The sequence below is a fragment of the Synchiropus splendidus genome, chromosome 3 (assembly GCF_027744825.2).
Source record: "Synchiropus splendidus isolate RoL2022-P1 chromosome 3, RoL_Sspl_1.0, whole genome shotgun sequence".
NCBI classification, from domain to species: domain Eukaryota; kingdom Metazoa; phylum Chordata; class Actinopteri; order Syngnathiformes; family Callionymidae; genus Synchiropus; species Synchiropus splendidus.
Window position 1 is genome coordinate 25,305,214 of NC_071336.1, and position 19,341 is coordinate 25,324,554.

At 43.1% G+C, this 19,341-nt stretch overlaps 1 protein-coding gene and 1 non-coding gene across 3 annotated transcripts in view; one reads left to right on the top strand and one right to left on the bottom strand.

Annotated features, from left to right (window-relative positions):
* jcada (junctional cadherin 5 associated a) overlaps positions 1-14,761 on the top strand; it is a 33,190-nt gene extending 18,429 nt beyond the window's left edge. For both annotated transcript variants that reach the window (XM_053860366.1, XM_053860367.1), the window contains exons 3-5: positions 6,168-7,088; positions 7,396-11,069; positions 11,893-14,761. In XM_053860366.1, the coding sequence (XP_053716341.1) occupies positions 6,168-7,088; positions 7,396-11,069; positions 11,893-11,927 (4,630 nt within the window). In that variant the 3' untranslated portion in view covers positions 11,928-14,761. The remainder of the gene's footprint in view (positions 1-6,167; positions 7,089-7,395; positions 11,070-11,892) is intronic.
* Positions 14,762-16,153: 1,392 nt separating this feature from the next.
* trnag-ucc (transfer RNA glycine (anticodon UCC)) lies at positions 16,154-16,225 on the bottom strand. The gene has a single exon. It is a non-coding gene; the product is annotated as a tRNA-Gly (tRNA).
* Positions 16,226-19,341: the final 3,116 nt, after the last annotated feature.

A 19,341-nucleotide genomic window follows, 5' to 3' on the forward strand; every position in this document is an offset into this window, starting at 1 on the left:
GGAATTGTTATCAAGGTCTTCCCTTGGGAGAGACCTTTTCTGATAATGTTAAGGCAACAGAAACATATTAATTAACCACTAGAACATGATGATTTATTTATCATCTTAGAGGTTATTTATTCAATATGCGCTTTGTTTCAATTTCATCAGTCTGTTTAACAGACTAGAGGCCCACTCCAAAAGTATTCATCTATCGTTTCTCTTCCTTTGTATCCAAAATGCAAACAGGATTCTTTGTAGCAAACATGCATTGATGACACTGTCGCAAATGCTTCATACTTGTGATGGGTAGATGAGGTATCATGAAACAGTATTGCAGGGTTGATGAAACAGTGTCCTGTGTTTCATTTTCAGATGGCACTCCTGGTTTACAAGTGATGTGAGGTTTCATTGATTTACTTGTTCAACATTTTACAGCAGACAGTGCCATCTGGTGACCTGTGAAAATCAGCACATTGTTCCATGAAACCTCATGAATCTTTCACTACTGTGTCATGAAACCTCATCTACCCATCGCTACTTTATACTTCCAGTTCATTGTAGAATCAGGATTTGACCTGAACAGACTAGATGTCTGTCCCACTATCACACTTAGAGGAGGACATATTTGTTCTTGCTAAAAAGATTCTCAGCAGAAGTCCGAATAAAAATCTTTTCTGCTAAAGCCGAAACCTTGGTTTTCAGTTGGAAAAAGGTGGAAATGCATGTGTAGGTAATCCAATTCCTTACCCATGTGGACAGGTTCAGGTGTCTTCGGGTCTGGAATGTGAGATCGACATCAGGACTCTTTCTTTGGTCTGTCATGGTTTTGGTGATGAACTTCGGATAGTGACCAAAAGTACAATATTTAGATACAAACGTCCACATTGAGTTTTCTCTGAGGGATGTCTGGACTGTGCCATGAGATAAGACTAGGAGTTCAATCATCTGGGTGTGAGTGACTGGAAGTGGAACCACAGCTCCTCCACATGGAGAGAAGCCAGTTAACACGGTTGGACCACCGTCTTAGAATGCCTTCCTAATAAGACATGCTGGGTTTGTCCAATTATGGAGAGGCTCCTTGCAGATCCAGAGACTAATGGTCTTGGTTGATGCCTCGGAATTCCCCTGGAAGAGCTGGAGGAGGTTTCTGGGGAGAGGAACGTCTGGTCTTCTTTGCTTTGGTTGCTGTTCCGACCCCGGATAAGTGGTAGATGATGGACCGTTCTCGATTGTTGCACACACATCAAAAGCATTTAGTTTGTGTAACAAATATGATCCTATGCTTTTGAGATCTTTGTTATATGGACTTACAACCATTGACGTTTGGTCAATGAACCCAGCCTACAGAAAGTGTAAGGCTCTGTTTACTAGGAAGAGACTTGCATCCCTCAGTTGGATCAAAGGGCACGCAGTTGAACTCCAATAGAGAAATGTGTGTATATCACCAGAGTGATGGCTGACTGTAATTCCACAGCTGGATAATGGCATGATTCATCATCTCTGTTCATCTTCACTGTTTTGCTTAATAGTTTAGTAATGACTGGAAAAGCATTTGTGTTCATGCGATCAGTCACCCGCCTTGTCAAAAACATGTAACATTCATTTTGAAGAATGGTTTATTTAGCTTCTGTTTTGAGTGTTCCCTGCTGCACCAGATGGACGTTAAAGAACCAAGTTATTCCTGCACACTGCCTCTTCTCACTTCTCCAGTGCATTGATTACACACCACTTTAATGGAAGAAGTGTGTTACCAGGCAGAAACAACATGCAGTCCACTCATTTGACTTGCAGAAGCACTCTCTGTGCTCTGCTATCCAGCAGTCCGCAGTGCCTATGGCGTATGTGTCACCGCTGCTGTCTTGATAGCTGGCAGGTGATGGAGGAGACAACAAGCACAGACCGGTCCTGAGTCATGTACTGTAGGTAGCCACACACTGGTCTTAAAGAATTCTATAGTTGTGCTGTATCTTTTCATTACAACTTTCCTGTGTATCCCTGAGCCTCCTATATACCCCAGATAATGCTCCTAAACCAGGATCTGAGCTCACGTGGTTCTTCCACCGCTCTGCCGTGTCCCTCTGAAGCTATGAAAATAGCAAAATGAAATGAAATAGATTTTGGTCTAAGGGTCTCTTGAGAGAGACTTTTCCATGGCCACCTCAGGTGCGTCTAACTGGAGGCTTTAAAAGAAGCTCCATATCGTCTCCCAATTTAATGTGCCTGAAAAAAAGGAGTGCAGGTGAATTACCTCAGCTGCTCATTCCAGATTCTCTAGTGGCAAGATGGAACTTCCAACCCTGGTCATGTAGTTTATTCCTCCAAGATGGGAACAGCAAACATTGAAGGTATCTTTAGGTCTTGTTAAAACAGGAAGCAATGATTCCAGGGCAAATACACATGGTTTTATCAAGCTGGAGACGTAGGAAAGAGAATTGCAGTTGTTGAAGGCGTTGTATAAAGTTTTCAAGGTCATTTAGCTGAACTTACACTTGGTTAAGCTAGCGACCCCTAAATGTGTCTTACAGTGATTCCGATTTTATATTTTCAAATTATGCGCAGGAGAAAATCTATTTATAATGTTGACATTGTCATCCCTGACTGAGTCTACTCACTTTATTCACTTCAATCTCACTTCACTCTGTCAGTGAACAGTGAATATAAGGAATATCATATTATGTCATATCATATTTGGGGTTTTATCAACAGCTGACATGATGAGGTGGTTTTGTTGCGTCTCATTGTTGTGGTACATTCCTGATTTGAAAGACATTGGCTACTCCATTATTATTATTATTATTATTATTATTATTATTATTATTATTATTATTATTAATAATAATAATAATAATAATAATAATAATAATAATAATCATGTGGGGCACGTGAAGGACATAATAATAATAATAATAATAATAATAATAAACAGAACACGATGATATAGATGGACATATCTATTGTAGTGATCGAATTTTAAAGGACATATATGACGAGTGACGACACACAAGATAGGCTCAGGAGCAGGATGCTGACTCGGCAACCCCAGATGGGGGATGCAGAATAAGAAATGGTCAGGATCCAAATGACATGTCAGTCAAGTTTCTTCTATGATTTACCTTCTTCATATTCAGTCGCACATATCCAACCCTTAACACACAGTGGAGGAGAAATAAAATGGAACTTGCTAGCTTATAGTGGCAGTCAGGAAAAAAACAACTCTGTGACTCGGGTCTCCAGGTGTCTTCCAGTAAACAGTGACCAACAAACAACCCCATGATAGCATTTTTCCACAGTTTCACATACTTCATAACCTATTATATAATGCATGAGGTATCAATAAAAGATGACTTTTATATGGTTCATTTAAATATGTATAGGGAGCGTAAGCTATATATAGCTTTGTCTTTAGTTATGCAATTGAGACCCCCCTGGGTAGATGGTTGCAATGTATGATTCCACTGATATAATCTGACTGCAGCCAATCTGTGTTCCCACCCCTAAAAAACAGAGTGTAGTTTGCATATAACCAGCGGTTATGGGGGTTTTGGTGATGTAACAAAGGCAAAGTCAATAGAGCCGCTCTCATATCAGCACAATTAGATGGGCTTGTTAGACTGGCCTGTGCTGCTCATCTGCTCTTACGCTGTGTTCTACTGGCCGTCTGTTTTTCTCTTAATCCCTTCTGCCAGCAGTCAGCGACGGAGCATCCTCAAATAGACAAATGACCTTGAATTAAGATGGTTGGTGTGTCAGTATTTCCTCAGTGAAGAGAACTAATCCACGTATTGGTGTCGCAGCGTTGCCAGTGCTGTCAGAGCATTCTGCTGGGAATGTGGGAATTGCAAAGACATATGTTCTGAGGTTTTACTCGGTTGTTTGTTCATCCCTCTTTTCTTTCCCTCTCCGCATCCAAATCCAGCTGTAGCATAGATAAGGCTTGTGCCGATCCACATCCTCCCATCGGGCGTTAGTACTTGAACCAAATTAAACTAATGAGACAAAGAGATGCGTCAAATTTTATTGATTCGCACAACTGCCCATTCACCCTCAGTATCCTTTGACATCAAGGCTCGAACATGGATGGCCTCAGCCTTGCCAGCGCTGTCACATGTCTTTCTCCTTGGCTGTCATTGTACAAATAGTCCAAATCAAACTTGAATGAAAGAGCGGTGTACCTTGTTACTGTCAATCAGGGCCACCATCAAACATGCTCTCGCAGGATGTCATTTTTCTTTGATGCTGAAGCAGACGCATTCATTGTGTAATGTGTTCCCCTGACATCCATGCTAAATCCAAATTCAAAGGCAGCTCTTTGTCATGTGTCTCCATCTAGTGGGATGCTGCCTCGTTTTCCACATAGTGGATTATGTGACTTTTTTTTTATACTGATTCGAAGGACGTTTTCTGTCTGTCTATATTGAGGAAAAAATGTAGTAGCTACAATATGTGTGTGTGTGGTGGGACTTTAACAAGTTAAACAATTAATTTAATTTAATTAATTACTCTGAATGTACTTCAAATACTTCAAAAATTGAAATTCATATACAAATATTTTCAAGACATTAAAAGAGCCTTAGTTTAAATAAGGTGATATAAAACCGGGAATATAGCCACCATTGTGATTCATTGTGCTGCTGTCAAACTGATGCAAAATAAACAATATTTTGTTGTTTAAATGGATGTATGGGTGCATCATTTGATTCAGTAATGTACCAAATTCATTCAAATCGAAAAATGTGGCTTCTTGTGGCAAATATTCTCATACCATTAAACTGCAATTCATTGACATCACATGATGTCAATGACATCATATTGTTTATATTTGTCATATCCTATATAAACAATATGCTTGTTTATATAGGATATGACAAATGTAATTCAAAATATATTCTTCATCCAGCATATATATGCAGCATATATATATATATATATATATATATATATATATATATATATATATATATATATATATATATATATGCTGAATGAAGAATATATTTTGAATTACATTTGTCATATCCTATATAAACAAGCATATTGAAACATGTTGAGAAAGAACTGGCACAGCAACTTATTCTCTGTCCGTCAGGGTTCTCCCTGGCTCTTCAGCAGCTTCAAGGCTCCCTGTGCTGGGATATTGATCCCTTATGCGGAGATTTTCCAGCCCGCTTCATTTAAAGGGAAGACGGTGTTGGGGTGCGGGTCAAGCCATGAGTTGCATGTGATTCACTCACAGTACCAAGTACGCACTGGAGAGTAGCTTGCAGCTAGCCACATGTGGTTCCATACACACAGTACCATTATTGGCAGATGCCACTGTTCACTCTTAAATGTTAGGGCTTGAACAACTCATGCAATGAAACCTCACATGAGTTGTAAACCTAGAGCACCATCTAGTGCACCGCTTCACCACTGTTTCATGATACCTGGTCTATACATCACTTATGAGCGTCAAGTGCAAGGGGAAACATTTGACTTTGACTGCATCATGGAGGAACATCTACTTGGCCACAGCTGCTTTGTGACGCCCAGGGAGTGAGGATGTGTTGGGGAATGTGTTCATGGCAAAAAATTACGAAATGCTTTGTTCATCATCATGTTCATCAGTTGAAACACAACACATCAGATATAAAACCGAAACATGGATTGAAATAAGTGGAAAACTTCCCGTGGGTAATTTCACACTTCATCATTGACATTGCAAGAACTCAATGATTGAGGTGGAAGGCCAGCATGTAGCCCTCAAGACATATGTTAAAACTGGAGTCACAGTGTATCAAACAGGTCTGACTCACAGCAACATGCAATTTCCTCCTCTTTTTGGCCCTTACATTCATTTTATCACATTATGGGCTGCAACTGATTCTCATTGCCCTTTATCTGAAAAAACATGGTACCATTTGACGGTAGCCCATAAATCATCCCCCTGTTCTGAAAATCAATTTAATATAAGGTCACCTCATGGCTGACCATGTAATTGGGCGTTTTGAGCATTAGCCTCGCAAAGTGACAACTGCACACGCTCTGATATTGTTTATTGATTTTGCAAATAGGAACTGGGGAAGTATCTAACACTCATTGTCATTTGTAGTATTCAAACAATATTTTTCATGTGTTCACATGGCAGTTTGTACTCAGCTACATAACAAAAGTTTTGTAAATGGGATTAACTTTCTTTGTTTTTTCAGGTTCTGCGATGGTGCCAAAAGTCAACAGACTCTTCCTAAGGACATGTCTTACTGGAGAAGAAGAGGCCAGGACTTCAACGTACTATTGGATTATTCTGACCTGAAGGAGGCCAAAGGAGGAGGCCAGGCTGGTGTCAGCAGGACAGAAAGGCCTCAACAAGCGAGAGGCCAAGAGATGTCTGCAGAAGAGCGTCAGAGGGCCGTGCATGAGAGACAGCGCTGGGCAGCCCAGGCTCAGGTGCAGGCACAGGCTGAGGCTCGGTCTAGAGACAGGGAAGCAGCTCTGAATCAGTGGAGAATGGCAAATGAGAGGAAGTGCCAAAGCTTGGGGAATGATGACTGGCACCCAGCTGTGACATTTAGACAACTGTCGCAAAATGAGAGGGAACGCTGGGCTCAGGAGCAGCAACGGCTACTTGCCAGGACTCCAGACGGCATGGTGGTACACCCGAGGACGAAGGCCAAATCTCAGTCCCTGCCTCGGATGGTGCATCCAGACAGCCTGCATTATGTGGACATCCCTTCATCTGGGCAGGAACTATATAGGCGAGGCAATGGCCAACCGCAGTCACTTCAAGACTTTTACAGGCATATCCGCTGGCCGGAGAATGGTAGACCGGCAAGTGCAAATCCATTTTTAACCACACCAAAGCCCCGCTTTACCCGACCCCCCCGACCTCCATCTTATGAAATGCACCAGCAGATCAGGGGAAGCTGTGAGGTGTTGTCTGGAAGAGACTCTGTTGTTTCCCACGCCAGAGACAGGACACCAATACCCATATCAAACGCCGCTGACACCCAACTGGACTATTTTGCACAGAACTCTGGACCTCCAGGATACATCCCACCCCCTTCATACAAGAGAGTCCCTGTTATTGTCGGCGGGCGCCGTGGCTATAGTGAAATAGCTGTCGACTACAGGTACTGAACTGATCTTTGCTGTTTCAGATTGTGGAACAGATGCAAGATGGTGGGAACCTTTGTTTGGACCTGTTTTTGGTCTCTTTCCCTTATAAAATTGATTTTAATGACATAAAAATGAGAAATGATTGAAACACAAAATGCTCCCTACGTTTGGCCACAACATAGCTCAAGCAACACACATGGTCAGGTCATGTACTGCCAAGTAGAACCCTGAATTATTGCCCCAGACTATTTCGACCTGTTTCTCTTTTAGCGTAGTCTTTCATGTGTGTCAAGCCTTTGAGTCTTGTTTTTCTGTTCTCAGGTACAGAGGCGACGTATACCAGCAAATACACGTGGCTCCAGATGGATCTCGTTGGTACACCAGACATCCCGCAGTTTCTTGGCATGACCCTCAGAGAGAAAGACTGTCGGGCCAGAAGCAGCTTTATCCCGTTTATACATCCCAAGAGCATCCAGGTGGCGGGATCCAATACATCCCCTTCGATGACCCCCGCATTCGACACATATCCTCCGCTTTGGGGGACAACTCCTTGACCGATGCTGACAAAATTCGCCACATCCGCAATGAGCTTCCGAGTGTCACCGTTTCAGAGCCTGCATCTGAAAACAGTGCCTTTTTGCCCCCACCAATGGGGCCTTTTATTTCTGCCAAACTGGCCGATGACGCCAGCCAGATGTCTTCAAGGCTCTTTGACAATGACAATGGCAGGTGGCACAGCAATTTGCACAAAGAGATTGTCGATAACTTCCCAGCAACTGACCAAAACTGCAACAATAGATACTCCAAAAATCAACGACCGCCACCATCTCCCTCTTCTTCCTTCCAAGTCTCCAAAACAGCATCTCGCCCAGGGAGCACTATTCACTTTGCAGAAACCATCACACAAGTCAAGACCATTCTTCCAGAATCAGGGACCGAAATCCACAGAAATAGCAAGCGACGAGTGAGTGAGACCATTTTCTGTCTGGTGTCAGTTCCAGTTCATACACCCACCAACATTAACAAAGACTCTGATCAGAATAACAACGAGACACCTTCGAGTTTGACTCTTACCTCCACTGACACGTTTGCTGTAGGCCTTAAAGAGACCCACAAGGTGCGAAGCAAGTCAGTCAATGAAATGCCAATCAAACACCACTACTCCCACTACCACACCACCAGCACAAATTCTATGAGGAATTACAAGAGGGCTCCGCTACGGAAAGAGATCATCGACGCATGGGCTCTTCAAGCAAGTAAAGAAAAAGAGTTATGTAATGCAAGATCCTGGCCAGGAAACCAGTACCGCAACCAAGAGACCCAGACTGGCTCACCTCTGGTCAAAAGTCCTGAACTCCAGAGTCCTTCAGAGGGTCCTGAGTTGGCTCAGTCTTCTTCCGACACAACCACAGACAGTGGATTGGGAGCAGACCAGAGCTCTCTGTATGGCTACCCCATGACTGGCCAAAAGAACCTTCATCCATCCAGCAACAGTGCTTTCTCCCGTCTAAGCGTCAGCCCAATAGAAAGTCCTTCGTCATCACCGTTGCAAACTGCGTTGTCGACTTACGAGGCTCAGGATCAGGAGGAACCAAAACCATCCTCCCCAAAAAAGAACAGTCCCACGTCTGAGGACACTGCTGAACAGTCCTTCGGTCAGTTCCTTCTGAAGCCAGTGAACAGAAGACCTTGTGATGCCATTGGTGAGCTGGAGAGCATCAATAAAGAGATGGATGACATGATCAGCAAGAGACCCATTCTTGTACGGTCATTTGATGACCTGGATGGGATGAAGAACAGACGGAAGGCACATTTTCGTGATGGACCAGAGCCGGGCAGAGAGGCCATAAGTCTTCCTCATATTCTCACAGAAAAACCGAGCATTAAAGTCAGGTCCAAGTCATTCACTTCTGCCAATGATCTTGACTGCATGAGAAGTTCTGTGACGTCAATGAATGGCATATGCAATGATTTGAAAGAGAATGGGCCGCTATCCACGCTGCCCCATCAAAATGAAATGAATTGCCACTACAGACAAGATATTCCCGTTCCTCAGGAGTCCTTACTGAAAGATGTGGGACTAACTGTCTACACAGAGACACCTGGTGGTCCTGGTGAGCCATTGCAGCGTTCCCTCTCCGTCCCATCTCCGCTTGTCCACATGGATCTCTCTCAGCATGGGGAAACCAAGAAAGTACTCGTTGTAAACGGCAGCAGTTCAGAGCACAAGTTAAATGAAGGACCTCACGTTGTGGCTGGTAAGGGGAGAAAGGAGAAGTTTGACTTCGTAACCAAGTCGCAGTCTATGAAGGAGCTGAATTCAGTGTGTTTGAAAAGGAGGGATGACATCAGATCGCCACAGAGCGACAGCTTCCTCAGCGTAACCAGGACAAAAAAGCAGCTTACCTTTGTGTTTGACGATGACAGTGATGAAAGATACGCAATTTCCAAGCGACTGACTTACAAAAATGATTCGACAATTGCCGACAAGCATTTGGAAAACTTGCTGAACCAAGAGAAAGCTGGTGCAGTTCCCACAGAAGACCTCAGCAACCTGTATGAGGTGCAAAGCGCTCAGGGAATCCCTGAGAATGAGTCGATTGAGCAGAGGGCAGCCAGAATTCTCGGCATTGCGGTTCCAGTGGGGGCTTTGGGAGGGGATGACAAGCAGTCGGACGGCAAGGAGGAGACACAGCAGGTTAGTGGATGTGAGGAGGTTGAAGGGAAAGGCAAAGTGGCTGGTGTTGAAAAGACAGTTGAGCAAACAGGGTTAGCAGTTGATCCCAAAGAAGGGGAAAGACAAAAGCACAGAAGCAGTATAAGCTACTGCAAAGGCAATGTTGATCCCGAGACAAAGGTTTCGCTAGACCAGTCCGACTTCTCACCAACAAAACTTGCCCCTACAATACAGGTCAACCCCAAGGATAAGCGAACGCTGGATATCCTTGGTGGGGAAAAGAAAGGGCATGGTCATGGCAAGCTAATCGAATCTCTTCAGGATAAATTGTGTTCGTCTTCTTCCATGTCTCGGGGCAACTCAACACCAGGCAGAATGGCTAGACTCAAAGAGCTGGACTCTGTTTCACGAATCAGACAATTAAGCCTCAATGGTTTGGAGAGCAAGACAAAGTTGGAGGCTCAGATCATTGGTGCTCAAGAAGTTGCGAAGTTAGTGATACAGAATGCTGACATGGATGTATTCAAGGAGAACAGCGCAAGTAGTTTTGAGAATGAACATGAAACTCAGGAGGGTAAGACAGATTTTAAAACGGAGGCGAGAGGAGAAGTCGAGGGAGAAAAAGGGGGAGAAGGTGATCAGCGAGAGGAGCTTATGGGTCAGAAAGGTATCTCCAGTGTTCTGATGGAGAAGGCATGCGATATTAAAACCGATCTGGGGACAGATTCGGAGGTTGAACAAACTGAAGCCAACCTAGAGTCAAACGTGGACGAGACTGAGGTTTCTCCCCATTTGCCAAAAGCTGAAGGTGCTATTCATTCATCTGTGGACAGAGAAACAGAAAACTCTCCTGAAGTCAGAACAGAAGTGACGCCACAGTTAACTGATGGAATATCTGAAGAATCTCCGGAGACGGTTGAAATCAATGAAATCGAGTCAAGAGGAACTGAAATGACTTCATCAGATGTCAAACCTACTGATGTCTCTTTGGATACAACCAACGCTAAAGAAACTGAAGTGTCGATGGAAATCAAATTAGATCGATCAGAAGTCAAAGGAATTGAAATCACTACAGATTCCAAGATCAGAGCGACGGACGTCAAAACTAATTCAACCAAAGTCAGAAAATCAGAGGCGACAAAGGACTCAAAAGGACAGATAATGCCCAAAGCAAAGCGGCGGACAAAGCTCCAGAAGCCCCCTCTGCTCCCTAAACCTCGTAGCGTTCCCAAGAGGGAAATAACTCTGCCACTCAGCTTCAGCAGTGGGACCTGTGACACCTCCCATGTGGAAAATGACGAGATGCCACCAGTCTCAGGTAAATATAAACAGCTATTAGATATCAGGCAGCTTGACCTTGGACACATTTAAAATGTTTCTTTTGTTTTATACTATTCAGGATTTGATCCTCAATGATTTGATGCTTGATGCTACTAGTGATGGATAGATGAGGTATCATGATACAGTGTCCTAATTTTCACTGGACACTAGATGGCGCTTAGAAATGAAGCAAGGTTTCTTTGAGCTAGCTGTCGAAGTTCAAACATTTTACAGTAGACAGTGCCATCTGGTGGCCAGTGGCCACTGTTTCATGAAACCTCATCTACCCATCACTATCTGCTACACGAGGCAAATTCTGAGGATCTGCTACACGTGAATTCTGAGGCTTCACGAAACAGTGTCCTCATTTTAAGAGCTCGGTAGGTGGTGCTCTGGGTTTAAAAAATGGTGTGTGAACTCTGAAAATGTAAACAGTGTTTCATGAAGCCTCGTAAGGCCATCACTAGTTAATCCCAAACTACCCATTCCAGTCACCTTTGTTCCCATTACTGAGTATTCAATTGTGGTTTTAGAATTACTCAACCCAAGCATCCATCACATGAGCTCATATGTGGAGTTAGTTGGTCCAGTTTGGTCCCACAGGGCATTAAAAGATAGCAATTTTGCTCCCCAATCCCAATATTTGCTCTTATCTGGAGCCTGGTTTACAGTTTTTGTGTGGGTGTTACGGCCCTCGTGTAAACAGTCGGTGGCCAATTATAAAAGAAGCAAAAATTGGATAAACCTAAACTGTTGCCCTTTCACTCAAGGACAATTCTTGCTCCTCTCTGATTGCGTTGTCTCATCTCTTTTCTCATCAGACGCCTACGACCCCAGTCGAGTGGAAAGAGTATGACCTCTGACTCCATCTTCAGCGCTCTGGAAATCTGTCTTTCTCCAGTTAACTGCTTTTCCAGTGACAAAGAGTTCCATCTCACCTCAGAGTCAGTCGGACGTGACCGCTGTAATATCGTGGAACCGCCCGTCCTGGTGCTGCTGGAGCATTTTACAGCCAAATAAACGCACAGCGTGTGCCATCGTTCGGACCGTCCATCCAACTCACAGCTTGGACGTTCATCTGCTCACTCAAGCAGACGTCTTTTTGATGATGTGCTCATCTCATTACTCAAGTCTGCACTCCTTCCCGAGTGTTGACTTATGAATGTATAAGTACTTCTGTTGAAAAAGAAATGTAACAGGAAAATAATCCAACAAAAAGCAACAGTATTGCATTACAATCAGTATTAACCAAATGTAAATAAGAAAATACTAGATTTTATTTAGAGTATAAAATAAATCAATTAAAACATTTATTGCTAAAGAAATGTATATTTTCTTATTAATGTTTAGAAGAGAATAGTTTTTTTGACACGTAGTCTTTGGGTGTGTAACAGCTAATGACCCCCGGCTCTTTATTCTTATACTTTTGTCATGTAGAATGTACTCGAGAGTGTGGATTGCAATGAGAAACACTGTGATCCTCGAATAGTTACACTCAGCAATATCGTTGTCTCTGTGGGGTGTTTGGGATCGTACAAGCTAATCGCATTTTACTGTGTTGCGTCGCAGCGCCTTTTTTAATTCGGTACAGTGGTTTGATTTGCACAGCCAGAGATTATTGTCTTCATGTGAACCAGCAGAGCACCTGATCACGCTTTCACGTACTCAGAGATTATTCCCATCATCTGTGTTTGCACCTTCTTATCTTTGCTGCTTCCAGTCACAGGAGTCACATCCACACTCCAGCGGCTTCATTTTAAACAAAAAACAAACTCAAATTGATGCCTTTATTCATGACCTGAAGGCAGATGGAGTCTCATAAGGCACTGCAACAGTTATAAGTTAAACAAATCAAATGAATTTCCCTGTTTAACCCAGGTCCCTTCATCCATTTTGATCGCCAACTTTTACTGAATCATTATTCTACATTGTTGACTTCAGTGTTGTTATTGAGCAAAGCTGCGTTGAAGACTGTGGGAAACTTAAAAGGAGTTTAACTCAATATCATGACGCATTTTAAGTTCTTAAGAGTTGAAAGTCAACATACAGCTAAATAATGATGAGGCTTCATGAAACAGTGTTGTCATTTTCACAGCTCAGTAGGTGGCGCTCTCGTTTTAAAGTAATGTCATGTGTCATTGACATGACTGTTCAAGTCTGAACATTTTAGAGCAGAGAGCACCACCTAGTGGGTGCTCAGGCCGAGGACACTGTTTCATGAAGCCGCATATGCTCAAAACTACTTTAGTTGTGCACATTTGGAAGTATGACAGACGGAATACTGTTGTTTGTCAAGGTACAGGAGAGGCCTGCTGACAGAAGAGCATGAATTTCATCAGCATAAACATGTACCTGCCCAACATCAGTGAGTGTTCAAGCCAAATTTTTAGACCTGGGTTTAACCGGAAATCCTGAAAACTGAGAGGGAGATACGATCCACTTCCCGTCACCAAAATGCACTCATATATTTTTTTGGTGATGTCAACTCCTAATGTGTCAATAAGTGTGTCATTGTTATTTGACATTTTGTCTGTCAAATGAAAGTTACCAGATACGAACCTTGAAGACTGTGAAGAAGAAGGTGAACGTGGCCCCTATGAATTTGCCTGTGTGCCACATTAATTCCTTCTTATTTTACGTACATTTTTGGTAGCGCTGTCGTCAAACCAAACCTCTTCTATCAAAACACATTTCCCTCGTATCAAAGCAGTGATTTGGGGTGACTATTCCACTATTTCAGTTTGGAAGATAAACGCTGAAGAAAAGGCCAAAAATGGCTGTAAAATAATGAACCCTGGTGTGTGGATGCAGCTTCAGTGTCATCCAAAACATCGTTCGCCAAGAATGTTTTGTGGCATCAAGAGTCTATTTTTGGTCATGTGCGACTGAGCAAGTCTTCGGAGGAATACGACGTAGCTCGGATGAACGGTGTGCCTATCTGTGTGTGAAACCCCTCATCTCATCTCATCCTTTCTCTTTTGGCAATAATATGAAATATTAAGCCAAGCAAGCTTAATATCGATACTGTAGAGAACCCGACGGATCATTCAAGGACAGAATTGGTTTACCGATGTACCCTCCAGCAATACAAGACATTCAAAATCATACCAAACTGAACTTTGTGCTATGCATTAGACGTCAACATTTACCGGGTTTAATACCAAAACTGCAACTTCTGGTTTGTTTGTAGCTCTGCGGATGTCCTGTGTGTGTGTGTGGGTGTTCAGATGTCGTAGAGTCTGTCCGGGTGTGTGTGGGCGTTTGTCTCCTTGGAACCTCTGTGTATCAGGTAAACTTTTATCTGGTCATTCCCGTAGTTCTTTTCTACTGCACCCTCTGCGTAACGCTCCGGACGAACTGGTGCACATCTTGATTTGATATCTATTTTCATACATGTACAGCTTTTTTGTACCCACCACGTCTTTATTTGTGTTTATGTGCGGGAGAGGCAGAGGGGCGGACGGAGCGAAGTTGTGTTTGCAAATACATTTGGTACCATATAGTCTAACCTATAACAGCAACCGCTCTGTTTCATATAATGTATATTTTATTTTCAGAGATGAAGCTAAATATTTAAATCAGAACAAGGTATTTTCAGATCATTGTCAAAAGGGAACTGTTGGGGCACAAATGTTGTCTGTGATTGACCATGAATAAAGACAAGTGCTCTTGTACAGGACTGTAGACTCTTCATGAATAAAAGTCTTTGCATGAATCGGTTGGGTTTGTTTTTATTTTGAACCAGCAAGTGCTGCTAAGAGAAGAGACACCTCTGTCAGTGTTTAACTGAGGCACATTCAAAATCAAATCAAATTCCCAATGTAGAAAGTGTAGATAGTGATGCTTCACAAAACTTCAGAGGTCAGTAGGTGGTACTTTTGATTTGAAACTGATGAATTTTAATTTTATAAGCAAAACATTGTGGTGTTTAGAGTGCCATCTAGTGGGCTCTGCAAATGTGGACACTGCTTCATGGAGACATAGGCTGGTGAGGCTTCATGAAACAGTGCCCTCATTTCAGACCTCAGTTGGTGGTGATCTCTGTTTAAAAATGGTGGGAGACATCGTTGAAATAATGCAGAGTGAAGAGTGCCATCTAGTGGGCTCTGGAAATTAGACCACCGATTCATGAAACTTCATAAACCCATCACTATCATTCTTCTTTTGGCATTTCCCTTTCAGTGATTCAGCGCATTTCTTTAACCTCTGAAAAATATTTAAAGCAAATGTCACAGAAGGGCGTCGTGTTGAAAAAAGAGCTGAGCCAAAAGGCACAGTTTTCGAGTCAAGATCTTGCCCTCTCCATCAGTCACAAGATGTCATGACAGAAATATTAGAAACGTTTTCTCCACACTCAAAGTGGCTCAGGTACAGAACCTCCACTGCGCAGTCTATTCACTTGAACAACAGTGTTCTCTGTTTGTTATGCTGATTGTGTTCTCTCCACTAAACGTCATGATTCCCCCATGATGTCCCCCGCAGGTAAATAGCATTTTTATAGCCTGTCATTCATCCGCACAGAATCTGGTCCGTCGGTTTCAATCCTCTGCAAATTAAACAGTTGGAGGAAAGTAAAACTGTTTCGTCTTCTATATTCACTGCATGTAGGTGTTCAGTTTTGCCCGCCGGTCGAGTACGTTCATAAAATTTATGCCTAAGTTTAAAGATAACTCGGTGCCAAATAAAGCCTTTGCTGCACGTTGTATTTGTTTACATAGCACATGGCTTATTATACAGTACCTGAAGTATATATGGGGAAACACTACCACCTATTGGGCGATCACTCGAACGAACATTTCTTAGTTCTTTCACGCTCCAAATGTGAAAAGCTACAGAAACAATGCCACATGTGAATATTATTTCAATAAAAAAAAATATTGAATATGAATATTATTTCATTCCTCACTAATATTGTGATGATAACTGACGCCGGTAGAAGTCACACGTAGCTGTTTCAGAATGTTAGCAACAGTCGAGTTTACGTTTATCCATACATGTAAATCAAACTGGTATATAATAATAAACTATATATTCGTTTTCACAATGAAAATATCCCTTTGAGTGAAAACAAAAAAAAAAGTCTGCGTTGGCCGGGAATCGAACCCGGGTCAACTGCTTGGAAGGCAGCTATGCTAACCACTATACCACCAACGCGACACTGATAAGAAACGTACAGCAGAGGTTTTTGTTAAAAAGGTGTGTTTGTGGTTCACACATCTTTACCATTTTTGATTACTTCTCACTCCAAAACATCGACTGAAACGTTTCTTGGCACTTTTTTAAACGCTACAAAGCGCGAGCAGTTTAACTTACGTCACTTCCGAAGATGCGCATCGTCAGCACAGAACCGTGATCATTGTTCTTGGTGACTTTGTGTCCTGCCAAACGCGACGTGGGTGGAGAAGGTTTTGATTACTTGCGTGGTGGATTCATGTCCGCCAGTCCTGGAACTCGAGTCCTCTGCCAACACACGTAGTAAGTTGTGCACAGTACACCTCAGTAATGCCAAACCTATATTCGCATGAGCCACTTTCTGACGGCCACCTGACTGAAAACATACGCGTTTACGTCCCACACTACAGTATAATGTTCCTGGCGCAGTGGCACGTGGAAGATGGTACCAAGTGTTGCATCCCAGACTGCCCCTGCTGATCATTTCTAATGTATTTATTATTTATTTTTAAGTATTGTAGTGTTAGATACAGCAGTGTCAAGAATCACTTGGGAATTAATCTTTAAAATGATTTTTTTGACCAAGTTGTTACACTTCTTTGTCCATTTCTTTGACCATTTCAGATGATTTCTGGCTGTTTAACTCTCAGTCAATGCTCATCATTGCTTGCTTCCTTTGGTAGTAAACATGACGTGCCACCTCTGGGGTTTGGTCGATTTCCACTATACTGTTGGTGCCAAGCTTTCAGGTTCACAGACAATGTGTTATTGACGTTATTTAGGTTGCTTCCTGTCTGTGATCAGGATGAGGGAGCAGCTCTTCTCCCAAACAAATGGAGATGAGCTCCTTCCCCAGATGGAGGACTTTTGGAGGACTAAATCTTCTTTTCCGTTCGGCTTCTCCCTTCAGAGGTGGCCACAGCGGATCATCTTCCTCCATCTCACCCTGTCCTCTGCTTCCTCTTCTCTCAAACCTACAAACCTCATGTCCTCCTTCACCACCTCCATCAATCTCCTCTTTGGCCTTCCTCTCCACCTTCTGCCTTGCAGTTCCAACCTCAACATCTTCATCTACCAATGTACTGGCTCTCTCTCCCCTGTACATGTCCAAACCATCTCCATCTAGCCTCTCTGACTTTGTCTCCTAAACACCTGACATGTGCTGTCCCTCTGATCTACTGCTTCCTGATCCTATCCATCCTGCTCGCTCCCAGAGAGAACCTCAGCATCTTCATCTCTGCTACCTCCAGCTCTGCCTCCTGTCTTTTCCTCAGTGCCGCTCTTTCCAAACCACACAAAATTGCTGGCCTGACCAGCCTTTTGTCACACATCACACTTGACACTTTTCTCCAATTATTCCATCCTGCCTGCACTCACTTATTCACCTCTTTCTCACACTCTCCATCACCCTGCACAGTTGAGCCTAAGTACTTAAAATCCCCCACCTTCTTTATCTCTGTATCCTGCAACTTCACCTGTCCACTTGGGTCCCTCTCATTCACACACATGTATTCCATCTTAGTGCGGCTAACCTTCATTCCTCTCCTTTCTAAGGAAAACCTCCACCTCTCCAGCTTATCTTCCACTTGCTCCCTGCTCTCACCACAGATCACAACGTCATCTACAAACATCATTGTCCAAGGGGCGTCTTGTCTAACCTCAACCTGTCCATCACCATCGCAAAGAGGAAGAGGTTCAGAGCTGAGCCTTGGTGCAGTCCCACCTCCACCTTGAACTCCTCTGTTACACCTGCGGCACACCTCACCACTGTCTTACACCTGGCATCCATGTCCTGCACCACTCCAGCAAACTTCTCTGCCACTCCAGACTTCCTCATACAATACCACAACTCTTCTCTTGGCACTCTGTCGTACGCTTTCTCCAGCTCCACAAAGACACAATGGAGCTCCTTCTGACCTTCTCTGTACTTCTCCATGAACATCCTTAAAGCAAACACTGCATCTGTGGTGCTCTTTTTTGGCATGAAGCCAAGCTGTCCCGACTCAACATGACTCCATATGACCCATGAAGTGCCAGAGGAAGACCTCTTCACTACTGAACTTGGTATGTTTGGGGTCAATAACAAATCCCAAAGAGCCTTAAATCTGGCTGATATGCTGAATAATACTGCCACTTTCTGTCGTTTGCTCCTACCAGAGTGATGCTGTTGTGATCCCGGTACGTTGTGTTTATGCGGGCAGAACAAAAGTGCGTCTCAGACTGAGAGATAAACACGTGAATGTGAGGCATGTGAATACGAGATGAGCTCAAGTTAATCTGGCGTTTTCATCTGCAATAGGATGTTTCCCCTGTCGTTCTTCCCTTTACCAGCAGGTGTCAGTATTGTATTGTGAATCACTTCAGTTCATCGAGCGCTGAACCATGGGTCTGCAACATGGAGCTCTGCAGCCACATGTGAGGATATATACATGTAGTTTGCTGATAAATATGGGATGAATGATGGTATATAGTTTAGTTTAGATAGTTGGGGTGGTTAAACCAAAGTTGAGCTCACAATTACTGTTCACTTCCCTAATAGCTTCATTTGTCAGAGGTCAGTAGGTGGCGCTCTTGGTTAAAAAAATAATGTTATATTTCTTAGAAGTCGTTAAAATCCAAATATTTTAGAAGAGAGGGTGCCATCTAGTGGTCACTGAAAATGAAGAGGATGTTTAGTGAAGCATCAAGTCCATAACTTCCAGTGACTGTTACTGTTGTTGTGCCATCATTTTCTTTGCCTCATAGACGGCAGTCTATCCTCGATGAAGCTTTGGTTTTGAACTTGAATGTAGCTCACGTTTTTGTCCCTACAGGGCCACTAAATGAGTTTTTCTCCTCACTAACCCAGGACGTTTTGACTGAGAGTCGATTCTGCTCCTGTCTTCATCGTGTTGTCTTGTAGCTGTTTAGTCGCGTCTGTTCATTTGCCCTCACCCGACGACAGTGTTGACTGTCTCAGTGTTGACTGAAATTTGTTTGAGGAAGCAGCATATTTGTTTTTTCTTCAAGTTCTGTCAAAGTCCAAGGTCATAAATCAACTCACGCGCCCATCTTAGCAGCCGTTTAGACGCGTGTTCATATAGAACACGCTCATGTTT